The 20,111-nt window shown below is 53.6% G+C and overlaps 1 protein-coding gene across 1 annotated transcript; it reads right to left on the bottom strand.

The window, feature by feature from the left end:
• Positions 1-755: 755 nt before the first annotated feature.
• On the bottom strand, positions 756-9,332 carry DLK2 (delta like non-canonical Notch ligand 2). Its single transcript, XM_069852445.1, has 6 exons — positions 9,247-9,332; positions 6,701-6,802; positions 5,035-5,098; positions 3,756-3,886; positions 2,641-2,785; positions 756-2,098 (listed from the first exon to the last, which is right to left on the bottom strand). The coding sequence occupies exons 2-6, from the start codon at positions 6,771-6,773 to the stop codon at positions 1,321-1,323; spliced, it is 1,191 nt and encodes a 396-aa protein (XP_069708546.1). The 5' UTR covers positions 6,774-6,802; positions 9,247-9,332; the 3' UTR covers positions 756-1,320.
• Positions 9,333-20,111: the final 10,779 nt, after the last annotated feature.

Genomic DNA, 20,111 nt, shown 5'->3' with positions numbered 1-20,111 from the left:
GAGGAGGCATGAAAAGTCCTGGCCCCGGCAGAGAGACACCGATTGCCGCACATCACACCAGCACCAGTGTTCAAGTACAAAGCAGCCCTAGTACAAAGGCTAAGTGACCTGGCTCTCCTACTGCCTCTTGGCCATGCTTTAGCGATGGTGGAGGAGGCAGTGCCATATCTGCTTCCTATGGTTACCCCAGGCTCGCTGGCCTGTCCTTGCACCCACTGTGGGGAGCAGCTGAGAACAAAACAGGAGCTCAGCCTTTCTTTTATCAACAAACCCTATGATGGCTGACTTGAGGTTAGTGCCAGTTGCCTGCTTTGGAGTGACTGGGAGAGAAAAGGAGGGTCTGGATCTTGTATTGCTCCTGATCCAGCTGCAGCACATCTCCAGCCTTGTATACTTCCAGTTTCACCTGGGAGGACGTATCAGAAGGACCCCTGAGGACCCAGAGGAGAGCAAGCTATGCTCCTTCCTGCCAAGAAATGGTGAAGCAGAATTGCATGCTGGAGGGGGCACTAGTTTTGCCATTTGTGTCCAGACCAGAAAGGACGGCTCAGTAAGTGGAGGGAGAAGACTCCTGGATCATCAGGAGGAAAGTAGAGAACATATTTGTAACTCCAAGTTTGACATCCAGAGGAAGAGGCATCACCCAGGGCAGAAGGGCATGAGGAGACCCAAAATGATCTCCAGAGTCTCTTCAAACTGGCTCACTGAACCACAAGGCCAGGGAGCAAGGGCTTCTCCATGCTAAGGAGGACATGGCATCTGATATGACAGCCTCCAGAAACAGCCAGGAGCCACCCCATCCAGCACGGGGGCAGAGAAACCCTTGTAGCTGCAACTGTCCCGAAGGCCGCAGAAGAAACATCCCAACACCAGCATAAATGAGAGGGAGAAGCCCCTTCCAGCAGTCACAAAGAGGAGTTACACAGGGCCCGGCAGAACTTCAGCTTGGAAGAAAGCTGTGCTCTCCTCCAGCACTGCCAATCCTGCTTCTGAGCGCTCACGGCAGTGCATGCCAGGCAGTGCTGGTTCTGCACACTGTGGGCTGCCACAAGCGTCACATCACTGCTCCCCGGCAGGGCTGACCCAACACTGCCCTGCTTTTGGATACCTTTGGGTGCCAGCTGCACCAGCTGAGTAGGAGATGACTCAGACTCAAGGGGAGCCATCGCACCAACACTCGATGCTGTAGACTTCCATCGCTGCTTTTGCTGCTCTGGGAGCCCTTCCCCACTGCCCAGCTAGTGCCAGCACAGCTTCCCAGGGTTGCAGTTCGAGGGGTTTGCCAGCACGATGACCTGCCAAGGGCCCAGCTCGGACTCCTCATAGCTCCGTCGTCTTCCTGGGCTCGATGAGGACGGTGTTGAGCATGCCCACCTGACACTCGCGGTCTTGGAGCTTTCTTGCAGCCTGTGAAGGGCTTTGGCACCAGTTTGACCTCTGACGGCCCCTCTGCCAGTTCCTCAGTATTAGCAGGACAGTGATGAGGACCAGCACTGCTGTCAGCACTCCAAAGACCAGCACTGTCACCAGCTGGGCTTCAGTCAGCCCTGAGTCCCTTTGGGTCACGACCTCCTTCACAGAGATTTTCAGCAACCCTCCCCCTGGCTCTTTCTCACTGTGGTTGGCCACGCGTCGCCCTGTGACCACGGTCCTGACAGGCTCCGGCTGTGTCACCGCAAGCATCTCACTGGTAGTGCTTTTCACCACCCCACTGTTCTCGTGGTTTGCAGGGTGGTAGGGGGCAGCCCAGGTGGGCTCAGGGACGGAAATCTCGCAGGTTTTACCAGTAAAACGGTCGGGACACAAGCAGTCATAGTCATTGATGCGGTCGTAGCATTTTGCCCCATTTTTGCATGGCTGGCTGGCGCAGTCGTTGATGTTGATGGTGCAGAAACGCCCTTCAAAGCCCACCTGGCACTGACAGGAGAAGCGGTTGATTCCATCATGACATGTGGCACCATTGGCACAGGGACGCATCAAGCAGTCATCCACATCATTCTCACAGAGAGGCCCCACGAAGCCAGCAAGGCATCGGCAGGTGAAGTTGCTGGCAAAGCCATTTTCGTCTTGACATTGTCCCCCATTCTTGCACGGAGACCTGCACGGAGAGAGCAAGGACAAGTCATGGCCCTGGAGAGCAAGCAGCTTTCCCCTCTCTAAGGAGGTAAACACACACAACCACTTGTGTGGCCAGTGGATCAGGCACTGTCCCACTCCATGGAGAAGGTGGAAAAAGAAGCAGGACCTTCTCAAGGAGAAGACCAGGCAGGGTTTTCTGCCTCCCCACAAGAGAAGCTATGTGACCTCCTCAAATACTGTGGCTGTGCATGGGCCCACCACCCACCAGGTAGAGTCTTCAGCCAAATGATCTAAAGAGGAAACATGCCCTCCTGATGCTCCCCAAAGGCAGGACAGGTGTCAGCTCATCACACCTCCAGCAGTGAGATCAGATTGCAACAAAGACCTTGACCCGGCAGCCCCCTGTGGTGCACACAGCTAAACCAAAAAGATGGTTTGGGTTTAACTCCATCAGCGCATGGAAATCCACGCATAATGAGCCAAGGGGGGGCACTGCTTGGCAGCGTGTGACCCGAAGTTAATGCTGTCTGTAATCCCGCTGCCCCGGCTGCTGTGTCTCACCCTGCCTTCTCACATGGCCCTATCTTCATCTCACAATCCTTCCCATGGAAGCCTTCTGGACACAGGCAGGAATATTCTCCATCTCGGTCGTAGATGCACTGAGCCCCATTCTGGCACGGGGACTGGTGTTCACAGATGTGTATGTCTGAGGGGAAATAAAAAGGTGGGAATTAGCAAGAAAAGAGCGGGCAGTGTGGCCAATTCAGTTGCCGTGCAGCCCATCAAACCCAGTGGGGATGGAGAAATGGCAGGAGCTTCTCCTGCCTCCCTACCAATGGGCACCTGTAGCAGTGGAAGTGCAGCATCTACTTGCTGACTCACAAATAAAGAGGCTAAAAAGGAATGGCTGAGAGAGCTGGGGCTGTTTAGCCTGGAGAAGAGGAGGCTGAGGGGAGACCTCATTGCTCTCTAAAACTACCTAAAAGGAAGTTGTGGAGAGGAGGGTGCTGGCCTCTTCTCCCAAGTGACAGGGAACCGGATGAGAGGGAATGGCCTCAAGCTCCACCAGGGGAAGTTTAGGCTGAACATTAGGAAAAAATTTTTTACAGAAAGGGTCATTGGGCACTGGAACAGGCTGCCCAGGGAGGTAGTTGAGCCACCTTCCTTGGAGGTGTTTAAGGCATGGTTTAGTGATTGATAGGAATGGTTGGACTCGATGATCCAGTGGGTCTTTTCCAACCTGCTGATTCTATGATTCTATGAAAGGAAATTTTCATGAAAGTTCTTGCAATGTGAAGATGCTGTGCGCACCATCTGTCTGGCCAGAGGCACAGAAGAGGGGAGCCCACTGGCCACCTGCTGAAGGCAGGAAGCCCTGGGGGAAGCATGAGATGCTGCCTGGAGCCCAGGCGTGGCGTGGGAAAGGCAATGAGCTCATCTGCTCCGTTTCCTGAGGTTGGCCAGTGTCACAGCAGCTTTTGCTGTGCAGCCAAGGAGCAGGTGCCAGCAGGCTGACTTCTGCAGGCAGGGGATGGTTTCAGTTGCAGCTGCCAGCCATCTCCTGAGCAGCCCAGGTGGCATCACTTTGGTGGCTTCCAGCTGTGCTGACTCACCACACCATGCAGGGGGTGCTGGGCTTCTGCCTCAGAGTTTGAGATGTCCGGTCCACAACTCACCTTTGTCACAGAACTTGCCGGCCCAGCCGGTGTGACAAATGCACTGCCAAGGCTGGTGGCACGTCCCATGGAGACACCCCGGCATACGCACACACTCCTCACAGTACTCGCCCTCCCAGCCTGGATCACACCTGCAAGAGGAAAGGGCATGTCAGTGTGACAAAACCCAAGCAGGGGCTGCAGAAAACCTCACTGCTTGCCATGCAGGCTTGCTGCAGATAGTGCTGGGAAACCTTCCGAAAGCCCCCCATGAACCTGCCGGCTCCCTCCTCCACAGGGGGTCAGTACTGGCATCTCTTTCCATGGAAGCAGGCAGACAGAGCAGGAACAGACCCACCCTCTGCAGCCAGAGAGGGTGAGTGGGCAGAAACAGCTCAGTAGCTTCACTTTTACTGCCAAGATCCCGCCGCTGTCCTGCATCAGGCCACTGCTTTAGCTCAGGAATTCCTGTGCTTCCCAAATTGCACAGCCGTTCTGGTGGGCAGAGAAAAGCCCCATCCCTAATCCTTGCAGCCCAGGTGTCTGGGCCCAATATGTAGCAGGCTGCTCCTCCCAGGGCCGCCCCGCAGGATGGGGGCTCTGGGCAGCCCTGCAGTGGGATGAGAGGCAGCATCTAGGACTATGGAAACCCATGTGGCTGCAGGGTCATGCTCTCAGCTTTGCCTCTGCAGGATCTGGGCACCAGCTGGAGCTGCGATGCCAGGGATCACACATGCACTTCTACTGTGGGACAGGGTGGCCCCAACTTGCTGGTGAGCCCTTTATGAAAATACCCAGGAGATTCCCACCACAGCCCAGGCTCTAGAGAGAGGACCCCTGATGCCCTCAGACATGCACACCAGCAGCTCTTCTTTTCCACGGCCCCAAGGAGAGCATCCACATCTCAGACAGCAAGGAAGCCAAGCAAGCTGGCTGCCTCCCAAGCCTGCACTGCTGCCTGTCCTCATCATCTCTGCGCTTGGAGGCTTCCTCCCATCATTCAGGCATGGCCCTCCTGTCCCCTGCTCCCGTCTAGACATAAAGGGCTCAGCAGAACTACATCAGTCAGAGCACAGTGAGGGGAATTCCTGGAAGTGCTAGAGCAAAGGCTGGAGACCAGCAAGGGGCTGAGGGATCAAAATATCCCACTCCAGAGGGAGTCGAGTAAAAAGAGCAGAATCGACAATTCCAGATGCTTAAGCTTTGGGCAGGGGTGCAGGCACCAGGGAAGCAGTGTGGAGGGTGGAATTGCTGTCACGGTCAGGGGCAGCAGGAGCAGGGAGCCAAGGACAAGCCTTACCTGCACTTCCCATCCTGGTCACAGCCGCCATGGGCAAGATTACAGCGCTCGCTGCAGTCATCACCTACAGGGCAGGAGACAGGGGAACTTAGGTTAAGCAGATACCGTAGATGACTCCAGATCTGCCCACGGCCCTGCTGGCTCCACAGCTCTTTTTTTTTTTTCTTTCTAAGCACCCAGCCTGCCCCTTCCCAGAACTGTAAGGTGGGGAGCCTTACTTTCAGTGGCTGGATGCTGGACAAGAGATGAGGATTTTGCAGTCATCCAAACAGCAGTAACACTGCCTTTATTGAGAAATGGAACCCTGCTTAAAAGCTACCTGGTCTCTGATCATCCCTCTGTCCTTTCTCTACTGCTTCCCTTAGACTTCAGGCCCTTCTGGGCAAGAACTGGTGTTGCCCATGCATTAATGCAACCTGTGTAATAGTCCCCACCAGGGACTTCAGTCACACAGTCGTGTGACAAACATAGTGGGAAAGCTCAGGACCAGGTACTGCAAGGGACACAAAGAAACGAAGGATGGATCGTCTTTATCTCCTAGGATGTCTCCATCCCCTGGGACAGCTCTTGGCATGGAGAGGCTTGGTGGGGGTCCCTGCCCTCCACTAGTAGCCAGCTGCCAGCAGGCTCCTTCCTTCATGTGCACGCAGGACTGGGCATTGCAAGGGGCCAGGTATCCAGTTCTGTTTATTTATTTAAAGGCCGCAGAAGCTGTAACTGAGCTGTGGCCTTGTCATGCCAGTTCTCATCCCCGACTAAGTGCTGGCCTTCTTTCTCCACTCAGGTGTCCCATTTCATCTCTACCTTCCCCTCTTCCCCATCATCTGCTTGCATCTTAGCTCTACGGGGAGGAGGCTTGCTCTGGCTCCATGGGCAGAAGAGCTAGAGCAAATATCAGGAAGCAAAAGGTTTTCCAGAAGCCCAGTGTGATCCCCGGACAGGCCTAGAAGATGAACACTCTTATCTGACTGAGACACTCTGTCCTGGACTGGAGCAGGTAAAAGCCCGCGTGCCAAGAAGTGCACTCAGGCTTTCCCCAAACCGTGCGATGTACTGCCTAGGAAGCAAGCAGGAGGAGAAATCCCGCCCCAACATGCACACGGCAGTGAGGCGGCAGGTCCCACCACTCAGGATAAGAGCCTCCCAAAACAAGCCATCACAAAGCTGGAGCAGTACCCTGGGACAGCTCAGCCTAGGCCTGGGAATTGTAATCTTTCTTATTTGTTACCAACTCTACTGGGTGATAGTTTTGGGAATTCATATCCAGAGCAGGGGGAAAGCAAACTAATCTTTGGGAAGTGATTTTGCCTCATGGGATCCAGAATTAGCCATTCAGTTTTGGGATCTTCTTTCCCACTCACTGGGCCTCTCCGAACAGGCCCACTGGCTCAGCAACTCATTCATCCTAACTCCAAGAGGCAGAGCAGTGGGACCTCAGGCTGCCAGTCTGCTCAGGCAGTGCCCCCACCATGGGCATCAGAGAGAGTGTCTCTATGGTCGCCACCAGTTACCTCCCAGGTGCAGGATGACTGAGCAGCATTTTATGGTCTTCTAGGTCAGGCTAGCTGTATTTTGCATAGAGAACTGAGAAGACTTCAGCAATGCCAAGAATAGGTTTGGAAAGATGGATGTAAGAGAGAAGGAACCCACACCCATAGAGACTCACCCTGGGCAAGCTGGTGATGAGCCAAGAGTATCCAAACCAAGGACATGAGCTGGAGACAGAAGCTCCTGAGCATGGTCAGTGTGGCCCCACCGAGATGAACACCTACAGAGAGAAAAGGAGCAAGCTCAGAAAAATCCCCAGACTGACACCACAACTTCACTTCATGCATCCCTTCCTCTCTGCGACTTGGCAGTTTCGAGTTGAAACATTCAGTTTTGTACAGACTTGTCACTGCACTCCTCTCTGTCCTTCCAGGCCCCTTTCTCTAAGGCAATGTTGGAGCACCAAGAATCAAAAAGCCTTTTAAAATGCACATTCAGGAGAACTGAGCACGTACATTCAAACCTGAGCACGTAATAGCTCGAGCTGCTACACTGCATCTTGGAGCACCTGCCTCTGCTAGCTTCTGTCGAGAGAGCAGGAGCCTCTACAAACACCAGTCCAGCTGAGGGGACCTTCACCTTCTCTCCTGAGGTCTGAGGGGCTTCATCTTCACGTTAAGGTCCCTACAGTGCACGTTCAGAGAAACAGATGGACTGAGTCTCCTTACAACACCCAGGCTGCTTTTCGAGCCCTTGAGGAGAGCAAGGAGCAAAGCAGATCTGTCAGGCAGTAAATGGCAGCCCCCTTCAGTGTAAGGGAGCAAAGCAATAGGCACTAGACCTGGGCTGCAGCCCCAGGTAAGAAAGGCAAACACGCATCTCTTGCTATGTGCAGTCCTTTTCCTCAGCTGTCCTGCAGAGAGCCCTGTCAGCCCAGGGTTCCTGCACCCATCTATTTTCCGACCACCGCCTGCCCTCTTGAAGTAACAGTAAATACTTTCCAAAAATGCTTCATTCCCTCCCAGCCTTCTGGGGTTGTTAAGGGCAGGAAATTCAAGGGTGATATCATAAATATATTACTATAATGAGATGGGAGGGGTTAAACAGTTCTGCTAGGAGAGTGGTGAAGGTACAAAGCAGAATCCATCCAGCCGCGTGGGTGTGATGGACAGGGGCCATCCCACTTTCAGCCCAACTTTTTAGCTCAGGATGGTTGTGTTGAGCCAGTAGTCACTTAAAAGACTTCTCAGATAAAGAGAGAAGTGTCCCACCCACCCACATGTAGGCATGCATTGCAGGAAGAGGTTTTGGGGTCCCTGCTAAGGACTTCACCTGTCTGAACCAGACAGAATAGCCCACAAAAAGCAATTATATTGCTCCAAGCATCTCTCCAGCAAACAAACCATCACCTACAAAGGATGCAGCATTTTCAGAGAGGCTACAGGATGCTTCTGTCACTGCCCAGCACAGACTGCTGCATCCTCCCTCAACACATTTCCCTTGTCCCCATTCTCGGAGGACCCTCGTTTGCCTCCTGCCCCAAAATGCTGGGTAGTGGTGAACAGCTGCTGCATTTCAGGGGAGGGTGAAGCAATTCCTACGAAACTTATAAAATAATTTAGGACTGAACAGTTGGTATCCTGTTTCTTCAGGGCTATGAAGAGCTCAACCTCTCACCACATGTCATTGCAAAGGTCATTTCTCCCCACGGCTCCCCACTCGGGGTGCAGCTTCTCAGACCTATTGACACAGCCATCCCAGGGGCTGCCGAGGACCCCAGCAAAGCACCAGAGGGCATCCGGGGGGACAGCCCCAGCCTGAGGGAGGTGTGAGCAGCACCCTGGCAGGCCTGGCTTTGGGGCACTGAGACAGAGTTGAGGGAGCTCCCCACATCCCACTCCTCCACTATGGGTTGGAGGCCAGCTCCCCAGGGGCTGCGGGCTGTTAACCCGCCCCTCAGGGGCACTGGGGACCTTCATATGATTGGGGGCTATCAGGGGCTGGGGGCTATTAAGGACGTCCCCGGGGGCTTTTAACCTGTCCCTCAGGCATATTAGGGACCTCCGTATGGTTGGGGGCTACCAGGGCCAGCCCTAGGAGGGGTCTATCATGGGGTGCGGGCTATTAAGGGCATTGCTGGGAGCTAGTAGGGGTGCTAGGGACCTTCCTCGGGTTGTGGGCTACCAGGGCCAGCCCTAGGAGGGGGCTCTGGGACTGCGGGCTATTAAGGGCATTGCTGGGAGCTACTAAGCTGCCCTTAGGGGTGCTAGGGACCTTCCTAGGGTTGGGGGCTACCAGGGCTAGCCCTAGAAGGGGGCTCTCATGGGCTGCGGACACTCGCAGGAGCTATTAACCTGTCCCTCGGGGATACGAGGGACCTTCCTCGGGTCGGGGGCTACCGGGGACAGCCCCCGGAGGGGCACTCTCGGTGCTGCCCTCTAAACGGGGCGGGCTACCAGCGGGTAGGATGCGCGGGGGATGCTATGGCTCGCCTCCTCTCCCTCCCTCCCCCGCCGCTTCGGGACCCCCCCGAGCTCCCCATTCCCTGCGTTTCCCACCCCCATCCCCGGTGATGCCGACACCCCCCCCCCCCCCCGCCCGGTGTCGCCGCGCGAAGCCCGCACCGGGGCGGGGTGGGAGGAATTGGGGGGTGGGGGTAAAAAACCGGGATGGGGCGCCCGGTTCCCCCCCCCCACTCCCCCCGCCTCGGCGTCCCCTGCTCACCTCGGCGACTCGGCGGTCGGTGCGGCTACCGTGGGGCGGCCATGCCCGGCGGGGGCTGCGCAGGGGGAGCCGCCGCGTGTGCCGCTCCGCCCGCCGCCGCCTCGCAGCCCCGGCCGCCTGCCAGCGGCGGCGTGTGCCTGCCTGCCCGCCGCCACGGACCGCCCCCCGCCGGGCACCGCCGCACCGGGGCACCGGCACCCGCCTCACCCCGCCCGGGGCCGCGGGGTCGCCGTTCCCGAGCCGCCGGGGACGGGGGCTGCCCGGGCAGCCGCTGCCCGCAGAGCCCTTTCCCGCCAAGGGAAGGGGAGACGAGCCCCTCGCCTCGCCCAGGTGATCCCAAGGCAGCGACAACGCCTCCCGCAGCCTCTCCCTGCCCGCTCCGGCTCCCCTCGGCCGGAGAACCGCGGGGCTGAGAAGCCCCGTCCTTAAAGCAGAGGAGAAATGAAAAGAGAATCATGAAATCACCAGGTTGGGAAAGACCCACCGGATCATCGAGTCCAACCATTCCCATCAATCACTAAACCGTGTCCCTCAGCACCTCGTCCACCCATCCCTTAAACACCTCCAGGGAAGGTGACTCAACCACCTCCCTGGGCAGCCTGTTCCAGTGCCCAATGACCCTTTCCGTGAAAATTCTTTTCCTAACGTCCAGCTTAAACCTCCCCTGGCGGAGCCTGAGGCCATTGCGGTCACCCCGCAAGAAGGAAGCCACCGAGTGGAACTGTGGCCCCAGGCACCCCTCTCGCTGGCCCTCACTAGCTGTGGTCACCAGCACCTTGGTGAACGATAAGACATCCCTGGGAGAGGGGCTGGGCTGTTGCATCTTCGGGAGGAACAGCTGCCTGCTCTTCTCCTCACCTTGCGTGGACTTCTTGCTACTTGGCGAGACTGCGTATGTCATCTTCAAAGGTCCTAAGCAATCCTTAACTCGATTACAAGTTCACCTCAGTCGACCCTCTTCTACCCCCATGCCCCGTGGATTTCGCTGTTTTCTACCAGAAATGAAGAAGAACCACGTGCTCCTGGCACTTACATGGATGCTTCCGCATCCCATCTCTTCACCTCACCAGACAAAGCTCACCTCCCCACCCCTTCTCTCACCTTCTCCAGTCCCCCTGGCCCTCTGCAGTTCCTGACGGTCCTACCGGCACCACACAACCTGCGGCAGCCGCGGGCAGCACTGTGCGCCCCAACACCCCAGGACAGTCCAACAGCCAGCAGCTCCACCAAAGCCCAGCTCTCCGCTGGCTCTGGCTGTAGACCCCTGCTCGTTTGGTCCCTGGAAGGTCTGGACAACACAACCCTACTGAGCAATAATATGGGAGCTTCCCACCCTGCTCACCACCGCAGGAGTTGCCTCCCTCCTGCCTCTTCCCCACTCTCCTGTTGGCCAGGAGCACTGTTCCTTTCCTTGCCTGCCTCCTTCTGTCTTCATCATCCCCATAACTGGTCAAGGGTACCTCTGGTCCAAACCTTGTGCTAATCAGGCTGCTTTGTCAGCTTCTCGGGTATTTATAGGACAGGTGCGCATCAGGTCTGTTCTGAGATGTTTCTTGTGGTTCTCCGTCCATTCTCATTTCCCAGTCCCTCATGTCAAGCTCACCCTGCTGCTGTGGTCCTGCTTCACATCGTGAGGGCAAAGCACAGCTCCTGGTGCTCACTTAACGAGCAGACAGCCTCTCCTTCAGTCACTGCTGCTCTGGGACCTGGGAAAATCCACCCTTCTCCTCTGCCACCCGCAACACCCGCAACACTTTGCATTCTTTGCTCTGCCAGTCGTGGTTGGAGGCCGTGTTTTAACTGGTGGCACCTCCAACATTGAGTGTAGGCTGCTCAGCCTCACCTTCACTTCCTTCTTGAAATTCTGCTGCCTACACGGACTGTCTCAGACAAAACAACATCTCCTGCACATTCTCACCTGCTCTCACACTCCTCTGCTGAGATCCACCCTGGTCCTGACTGCGTCGCGCTGCAACGCCATTGCATGACCATGCATGGGTGCTCTTAACTCTCATTTGGTTTCTCACACCTAAGAAAACCTTCTGGAGGCCACCTGTGCATTTGAATGGGCAGGTAGGAGAGCGCTTGCGGAGGGGTCCCTGCTCATGTTGATATCTGTAAGTGTCTGTATCCACAACCTGAGCGCTGTGGGACAGGGAGCCGGGATTAGGTTGCAGCCAGTGCAACAGGACAGGAGGCTCTCCCCATGCTGCTTCTCTCAGAGGCGAAAGCTGTGGTCTGGAGTGATGGCCGTCCAGGCTGAGGAGGTAAAGTTGGTTGCTGGAGGTCAGAACACTGAGGCAGGGAAATGAGGAATAGAAACCAGAGTGGGATTTCACAGGGTTGAAATGGGCGTATTTGAGGTAATGGGGTTTGAGGTTTGGTTTTGCATGTGAGTATCACAGACAGAAACAGGCAGAGATGGGTGGGAGTGAATAAGGTGGGTACAGAGGAGGGTGAAAGGACCAGAAGGGAACCCCAAGCGCTGTGGACCTGGGGCGTGGTCCTTCCTCAGCACTGAAGGGCTCCTGTCCTGTCTCCAGGCACACTCCTGAGTCCAAGGCTTGCTCTGGCAGTCCCCAGGCTGCCCAGAGCAATTCAAGCAGAGCAGCTCTGTTTGCAGACCCAAGAAAAGGGCGTTGAAAAGGGGATTCCTGTGCTTAGCTTAGACCCTGCTCTACGTGGCTCTGATCCCTGCCATGCCATCCCTAGAGGCGTCTCAGATGGAACAGCTGCTGGGTCAGAATTAGGAAGGATTTTTTCCTAGCCGTAAGAGTCCTTCTACTGCTTTTCCCTCCAGTGAAGGAAATCCCACAAAGCAGGGACCTGGAGTGGGAACAGGAATGACCTGTCACCACAGTCTGTCCGCTGACATGCGTCAACTGCAGGCTCCCTCCCCTGCTGTCCTTTCAACGTAGCATCACCACTCCCAGCCGGAAGGAGGAATTACCTGTCAAAATCAGCTGCTTCCCTTTCTTCCAGCGTCTGGAACCTGCACCTTGGAGGCAGCCGGACATCAGGGGCGAGGAGCAGATGCTGTGCTGAAGGAACAGGTGATGTTGCGTCTTTTCCTCCACTGAGGAGCCTTCCCGAGAGCAAGGAAAGAAGGAAATTCTTCCCTGTGCAGAAGCCCAGAGAAACTCACCCCTTCCTGCCCATTTTAATCCCTTGAGGGAGGCAGAAGAGCAGCACAAAACAGCTGGAGAAGGACTGCAAATGCCTCCGAGCTGCCAACTCAAATGATCACCCTCTCCTGCAGCTCTTGCTCTGAGCCACCCTCTTCTCCTTACACATGACAGCAGCCTGGGGTCTCTGGGTTAAAACAAATGTTCTCCCCCATCCCACCCCCCTTGCTTTTCCCATTCCACCCCAGCCCACAATAAACATCAGCAGCTCGCTGGCCCTGAAGCCATGTAACCCAACCCCAGCCATTGTTCCCCCTTCCCCAGGGTCTATATTTGACTCTGCAACAGCATTGTGGCCCTGCGTGTGTGTGTGCGCGCTCGCTGCACACGCACACTCCGATATTTGTTCAGAGCCTCATTCCCCAGATGCCCAGGATTGCTTAGAAATAGCTTCCATGGGCAGTAGGTGTTGATGCCTGCAGTGGGGAAGTGGAGGGGGTGGGCAAAAGAGAATCAGGGAGAGGGTGAAGGTCGAAGGCGGAAAGCCTCCTGGCTCTTTCCTCCCAGTTTGCACCATCTTGATAATCTGCTGCTTGGCAGAGCACATCCAGGCAGACAGACAACACCACACACACTCAATAGCATTTACTGGCAGCAGATCTGGGGAACAATGGAGGAAAGGCCAAGCTGTGGTCTTGGTGAATCTATCCTGGGTCACCCTGCCCTAAGTTTCGCTCACTGGTGGCAAAAGTACAATTCAGCCTCCAAAAGCCTCTCAAACCTTCCTAGGTCTGGTGGCTAAGGCCACCAGAAATGGCACTGGAGAGGGAAGTACCTAACTCCCTTAGCCTGGTGGTTCTGCAAGGGGTACCTCAGTGTGTGGGAGCTGCCCTGGGATTCACCCTCCTCTGTTTCAGTGCTTCATTAAGGGTAACCACCCTGGACTACCCTGGGATGTATTTTGTGCTTCCCCAAAGCCTCCAGGAATGCTGCCCAAGCCCAGTGTCACATTACCCATGACCCCAGAGTCCCTGGAAACACTGCCTAGGCTCAGCACGAGCTTCGTTTATTTGCATCCTTTGCGCATCCTTTGCGGCCTGCCAGGACACACAGCAAAACCAGAAATAAGTGCAGTCAAGACAAATGACAGGAAGGATCACCAGTCAACTCACTGCCACTGGGTAACAAGAAAAGGCAGTAATTTAAAAAATTACTAGACATTTATATAGATAATGAGAATAAATAGGAATGAACGCCAAAGAGCTGTAAACCTTCTTGCTCCAGGGCATTGCGGATGAGCTCTAGACTATGGAGTAAGGAGCAGTTTTCCATGAGGTTAGGTTCTTCAGTAATTTTATGCAAAGCAATGCTTGTGCCTCCCCTCTACCTGCACAGACCTGGCCCTGGGAGAAAAAGCATGCTGGGCATGAGAAGGCACCGTCCATCCATATCCACTGGACAGAGGGGTGACCCAGCACACATTTTTGATAGGAATGGTTGGACTCGATGATCCGGTGGGTCTCTTCCAACCTGGTTATTCTATGATTCTGTGATTTCCCATCACCAAGTCCAAGGAGGGTTCAATTGTATGGATGCCCCGGTGGTGCCTGTGAGATGTCCTGGAGAGATGATTCCCAGGTGTTCAGAGCCAAGTGTCATCCTCTGTCCATACCTCTGACCACCACCTGGCCTCTCCTCTACTCCAAACCAGCTGCGGAGAGTCTCTTACCACAAGGGCTGCTGCTTCCTGAGGGGTGTCTGTATCCTGCACTGGCCTCCAGGCAGCTGCTCTGTTGGGACTAGCTAAAATCTGACTGTCTGCTGGGCTGTTCCACTAAAACAGATCCTCTGAGTGTAGGAGAGTGCGTGTGTCATTATAATGGACTTGAGCTCAACACCTGGCAGCTCCCAAATGCGCTGTGAGGAGCTGGAAAAGCATGCTTAAGTCACACATTATTTTGAGATACAGATTCCCTGAGTCCACCCTCAGTACTTATATCCAAGCCAGGATAAAGCCATCAGAAAAAAAAAAAAAAAAAGATGAAATCCCGGAGGCAAAAGGAGTTATACTTGAAGAGGGAGGGAAAGAGAAGGAGGTATATATGGAGGGTGGCTAGAAAAAAGATGTTTTACTTTGTGCCCCCACAGCTCAACAGACTGAGTCACCCCCTTCAAAACCTCCCCCTGAATTCATTGAGAAGGTGTAGGATCTTCTTTTGCCCTGTGATTTCTGGCTTTCCTCTGTGTGTGTGTGTGTGTGTGACAGCTAATGTTAGGGGTCTCCCAAGGGCACCGACTTCATGTGGTGTACCCGCTCCCCGCACCTGCCAGAAGGAGGTCTAGAAGGGCCTGAGTATGAAGGAGATATCTGTCAGGTTTCCCATTGCTGGCACGTATGTGTGGGTACGCGTGGGTGCCTCAAAGCCCACCTCAGCCATGCCCTCTCCCTTTCCAGCTGGCAGCTCCAGCATTAAAACCTCTTAATCTCACTTGGAGAACACAAGCATTTAATGGGAGTCTCTTTGAGCAAATGTTTTGAGCTTCCTCAGTGCTTGCCTCTGAGCTGCCTCCTGGTTGTTTACAGAGGTTGGCATGTCTTGCTCTTTGCATCAAAACCTGGCAGGAGAGCCTATTGCAGTGAATTTCAAGGTCATTCTACAAAACTATGGCCTGTGCTTAGAAAGGCTTGAACCCTGCATGCAGAAGAGTCCGTAATGAGCAGCCCCAGGGGATGTGGACGAGTGTTGGGGGGAGGCTAATTGCAGACTGACTGGCTCCTTGGCCTTCAGCAGCTCCCGTGAAGCAGGGAATCAGTGAGCTCAGCCAAGCACCAAGCGTGTCCTAGGGAAAGGTAATTCCTACCTGGCTTGCCTGGACCTGTCCCTATAAACAACAAGAGCTGCATAGGGAGAGTAGTGCTGGAGATTTCACAAAAAAAAAAAAAAAAGGTCTCTGTGAGCTAGAGATGCGCTAGGCACACAGAAGGGCTCCTTGGGAGACAACACACAGCCATGTGCCTCTGCCTGAAAAAGTCCATGAGTCCCTGCTTTGCCCTCAGAGGGCTTGGGGGATCAACTCATTCCCCCTCCATTTGTGCATCCTGGTGAAATGCCATCACCAACACCCTGGTGTGCAGTGTCCTCCTCTCACGTGCAGGTGAGCACCCAGTCCCACAGTGGGAGTGGGACAAAGCTCCATCTGCAGGCAAATGCCCGAGACCCAGCATCACACCTAACCCCTCTAGCAGCTCCTCACGCACTCCCGTGAGACATCCTCCCCCCTTCCTCTCCACATACTTTTAACTCAGTTCATTTCAAACACTTCATTAGCATGACGAGCTAAACAAGTTTTGGCAAAGGGGAAGGGAGGCTGAGCCCCTCGTGTCTCAGTCTGTCAGCCTGGTCTGAAGCTGATGCAGTGACTCCAGTCTTTGCTTTCTATGGGGTCTTGCCTTGTGTTGGAGCAGCCCTCCTGCCTATCGGGCACACGTGCCATTACTCTCCACTCCCGCACCATGCTAAATCCCTGGCATGGGAGGCTGACTGCCCTTCAGTCTTTGTTGTATGGCAGCATCCATGCTGGATTTAGCACCCATCTGGGGCAAAGTCTTTTCAGGGAATGTTAGTGGGACTTAGGCAAGGCTACTGGGAGAAGAAACTGCAGTGCTGGGTCAGCTCCTCCTGCATGGAGCTCGACCCAGGGAGCTGTGGTGTGGGTCCCAGCTGGGAACTGTCTTTTTCTGGTAGAAAACCCTATATAAGATCACAGCACAGTATCTGATCCCTTGCAGAGCCCTGAAGCCGCATAAAGTAAGAGTTGGAGGCATTTGTGCAGGGCTTGGTGCAAGAGCTGGGATTGGTTCACCAGGTGAGTGTGGCATGGAGCCAGCAGTAAGCAGAGTGATGAGGGAGATGCCACAACCAAATACGTAAGGCCAGAACATCTGAATTTCTAGTGCCTGGCCCTGGGAGTGATGCAGCTGGTGCAAAGCAAGTGCAGTGTACAAACCCACTGCTGCCAGGCGCTGCGCTCCCTGCCCCACGACGAAAGACTGTGCTAGGGACAGGGCAGGAGATGAGAGCCAGCTGTTGCCACTCTGTTTTGTGGCTAGTTAGAAATGGCCGGTAGGGGTCACTGATATCTATTTAATTTATCCTATTTTTATACAGATGCATTTATAAACGCACAAAACACCAATAGCCAGCAACTGAAATGGGGAGGTGTTGATGTGCAACATACTAAAGTATACAAGTTGAGGGAAAGTGCCCCCTGCGTACATCTGAAATACCAGTGTGAGCTGTGCATCCTTCTCTGCTCAAACACCGTGATGACATGAAAGGACCAAGCCATGCCAAGCCCCAGGGTACCGCGATGTAGAGTTCCTGTCATTGTTCTTCAGTTCTGCCTTTGTCCTCCATTGGCAGAGATGCTTTGAGAGAGATTCAAGAGATTCAGAGATTCAGGCCTCGGGGGCAGGATATTGCATCTGCTCGACTTTCTGTGCAGTGCCCAGCACGATTGCATCCCAGCCATGATGGGTGCCTTCAGGCAGGCCCATAAGACAAACAGCAGTTTGGGTTGGGATGGGTCAGCATAGTTCTGTTCTTCAGCCACTATTGCTGAGAGCAAAGCGTTTGCTTGTGAAAAAAACTTCAAGACTTCTTTGAGGGCTGCATCTTCATGTTAAAATTGAACCCCAACCCTCATTCTTATGTAGCAGGATGAACAGAATTATACACATGGGTGTTGTTAGTAGCTTTTACTAGTGGGTTGTGTTTTTCTGGTAGGCGCATGCTCCAGGCGTACTGGCAGGATGTGTTTGGCTGTCCAATTCTGCATCCACAGACTTGTTCAGCTGTCCCAGACTGGCTGTGCTTCACTGATCTTATTGTTCCAGAGATGCTGTTGGTTTTGGGTGCTGAGCTCCTCTTGTACTGGCACATCCCAGAATGCAAGCTCTGCTCAAAATACATCTCACTTTTTTTTCTGGTTTGGGTGGTCTCAGCCCATTCACAAAATCTCTTCTGCCTCTGAGGGTTTCCCAGCTGAGATCTACTGGAGTCAGAGAGGTAGTAGAGGAGGTGTTTCCTAAGAGCCCCTTGAGGACTGCAGCACCCAAGGCAGAGGAAATGGGATTTCACGCAACTCTCAGGCAGGTGACAGCCTCTGAGCCATCCACCAAAGAGTGGTCTGGCCGCCACCATCTTCCCTGCCTGACCTGGGTTGGTGGGGAACTTGAGAGGACCAAGGCTGCGCTGTCTTCTTCTGGTGGAGAAACATTATTTCTGGCATCTACATCTTCACTAGCCAAGCCCGTAGGCACTTTAGAGGTATTTGTTCCTCCACAGGGTGGCACCTGCCCCTCTAGGGGTTCCTTTTATACAGTTACAGGGGTCTATATAAAGTGCTGCCAGCTGGAAAGTATTTTGAAGAGATTCCTCCCTGCTCTTCACTTAGGGTCATAAATTCAGCTGGTATTTGAGAGAATCTCAAATGTACTTCCAGGCCTATTTGCTGAGGGCTTTACATCCGCCTGAGGCCCCTTAAAATAAAAGGATTATTGGGAGTCAAGTGTTAGATTACCTGGTGCTTGTTAATTGAACTTCAGAGGCTTTAGCGAGCAACTGTCTCTAGCAGGGAGCAGCACTTTGGTATTAATGGTGTTATATAAATGAATATAATGTAACAACGTCATGCTTCTGCATCATGTCACATCTCTGGTCTCAGGCCAGTGGTGAGTCCAGCTCACATGCATACCAGACATGGGAAAAGGCAGGGTGGATGTGTGTGGAGGAGGAAAGGAATTGGGACCTTTGGGATCTGAGGAAAAAGTGGTTTTCAGTACTCAGAGCAGGTGACTGGTGTTCAGTCTTCCCGAGTGCAGTTTTTGTCTCCCCTTGGCTATCTGACCTTGGGCTCTGATTTTGACAAAAGTTGAGTTTAATGGAAACAGTAAATGCCAAGACCATCTGAAAATCCAACTCTGTCCTTCCCGCAGGGCTTATTTCACCTAGACTTGCAAAAAGCTCGAAGATCCTACTTTGACGCGTCACCAAAAGAAAACAAAGGACTGTAATGCTTTTTTTTGCCAGCAGTGTGCACCTACAGAAACCTGAACAGACCACAACTGTGAAGGCTCCAAGGCCTGGTGGAAATGAGAAACCTCAACAGCCATGAAAATTTCATCAGCTGGCGCTGTGGAAGCAAGAATCTGGAAGTGGAGAGCAGATGGGCAGCCTAGATTCTTGGAGCCATTGTCCTTCTGCTTGTTATCTGACTCCGGCACAGGGAGGATTTGGAGAATTTATGGGGGCACAAATACTGAAGGCTTTCTTGAAATATCCCTGGCTGACGTATGGCATGGGGCAGACGGCACTTGCTGGGTGTGCAGTAGACATTTTTGCACAATATTCCCAAGGTCATGGAAGCAGGGTCCTGCTGAGCACCTGTCTTTTATTGTGTAAGACAGGGGACTATTTGGGCAGAGTTTGAAGCACTGTGAGCCTGGCACTATCTGAATGCAAATTTGAAGCCTTCATAAATGTAGGACATTGGGGAACATAATCCAAATACTATTAGGACTTTTCTCAACCGGGCAAATTCCCTCTGGACTAGGCTCCATTACTTACCATGTGAACAATCAATTCAAGAGATATTTTTGAAAGAAAGGATAATAAGGAAGGGCAGCAGAGAGTGAGCGAGTCTATGCACCAGGCACGAGAGACAAAGTACCTCTGTGAGCTCAGAGCCGAGTAGATGGAGTGGTTTAAGATATAAAGTAGAAAATCTTTACTGTGAAAGTGGTGCAGCACTGGAACAGATTGCCCTGAGAACTGGTTGGTGCCTTGTCCCTGGAAGCATTCAAGACAGGGTTGGAGAGGACTTTGAGCAACCTGATGTAGTGGAAGGTGTCCCTGGCCACAGCAGGAAGCTTGGAACCAGATGATCTTTAAGGTTCTTTCTGACCCAAACCATTCTACATCTCTATGATGATTTGGTTAAAAATTAAAATACATTGACTTCTTGAAGTCCCAAGGCCAGGACAATGGAGTGGGTGATTTTGCAAATAAACACCAAACTGCAATACCTAAGCTGTGTTCAGGTTTGACTAACTCTTGTCTACCTTTGACTGGTACACGCTGCCCTCAGCCCCTCTCCTTTAAGAAGCCAGCAGTTGTCCTTGGGAGGTTTAGGTGCTCTCCCAATCACTGCTCTCCCCTCTCCCTCCTTCTCCACCTGGCCCCATGGATGTGTTATACTTCCCTAGTGACAGGCTGTGATACCCCTCAAATTGTCGGTGTCTTTCTCAAGGACCGAGGAACATTACAAGGGGAATGAGGTGATCCTGAACACTACTTCTTGGTGAATTGTTCTGGCTGGCAAAGACCTGAAGAGGGCAGATCACCTGCAGGTCCTGTGAACCCACTTTGGGGTCCTAAGCGCACCCACCCACAGACTCTAATTGCCATAAACATCCTATATTACATATTATATTACTGAGCTGCCTTTTTTCAAGGTCTACTCTGGTGTGGGATAACCGTGTAATATGGGAGACCTCAGAAGTAGCCTGTGAGGTGACCAAGAGCTGCAGCCCGGCTGTTCTTTTGGAGCCCCCAGAAGCAAAGGCAGGGGCAGAAGCTGGGGCAGGGGCTGCATCCTTCCCCAGCCAGGTGACAGGCCTTTGGCCAGAGCCATACAGCCAAAGGCTGTCCCTAAATACGTATGAGGACATCTCAACCC

Source organism: Phaenicophaeus curvirostris, chromosome 2, assembly GCF_032191515.1.
Source record: "Phaenicophaeus curvirostris isolate KB17595 chromosome 2, BPBGC_Pcur_1.0, whole genome shotgun sequence".
Taxonomy (NCBI): Eukaryota; Metazoa; Chordata; class Aves; order Cuculiformes; family Cuculidae; genus Phaenicophaeus; species Phaenicophaeus curvirostris.
Note: the sequence above shows the minus strand (reverse complement) of the source record. Positions and strands in the feature narration are given on the sequence as shown.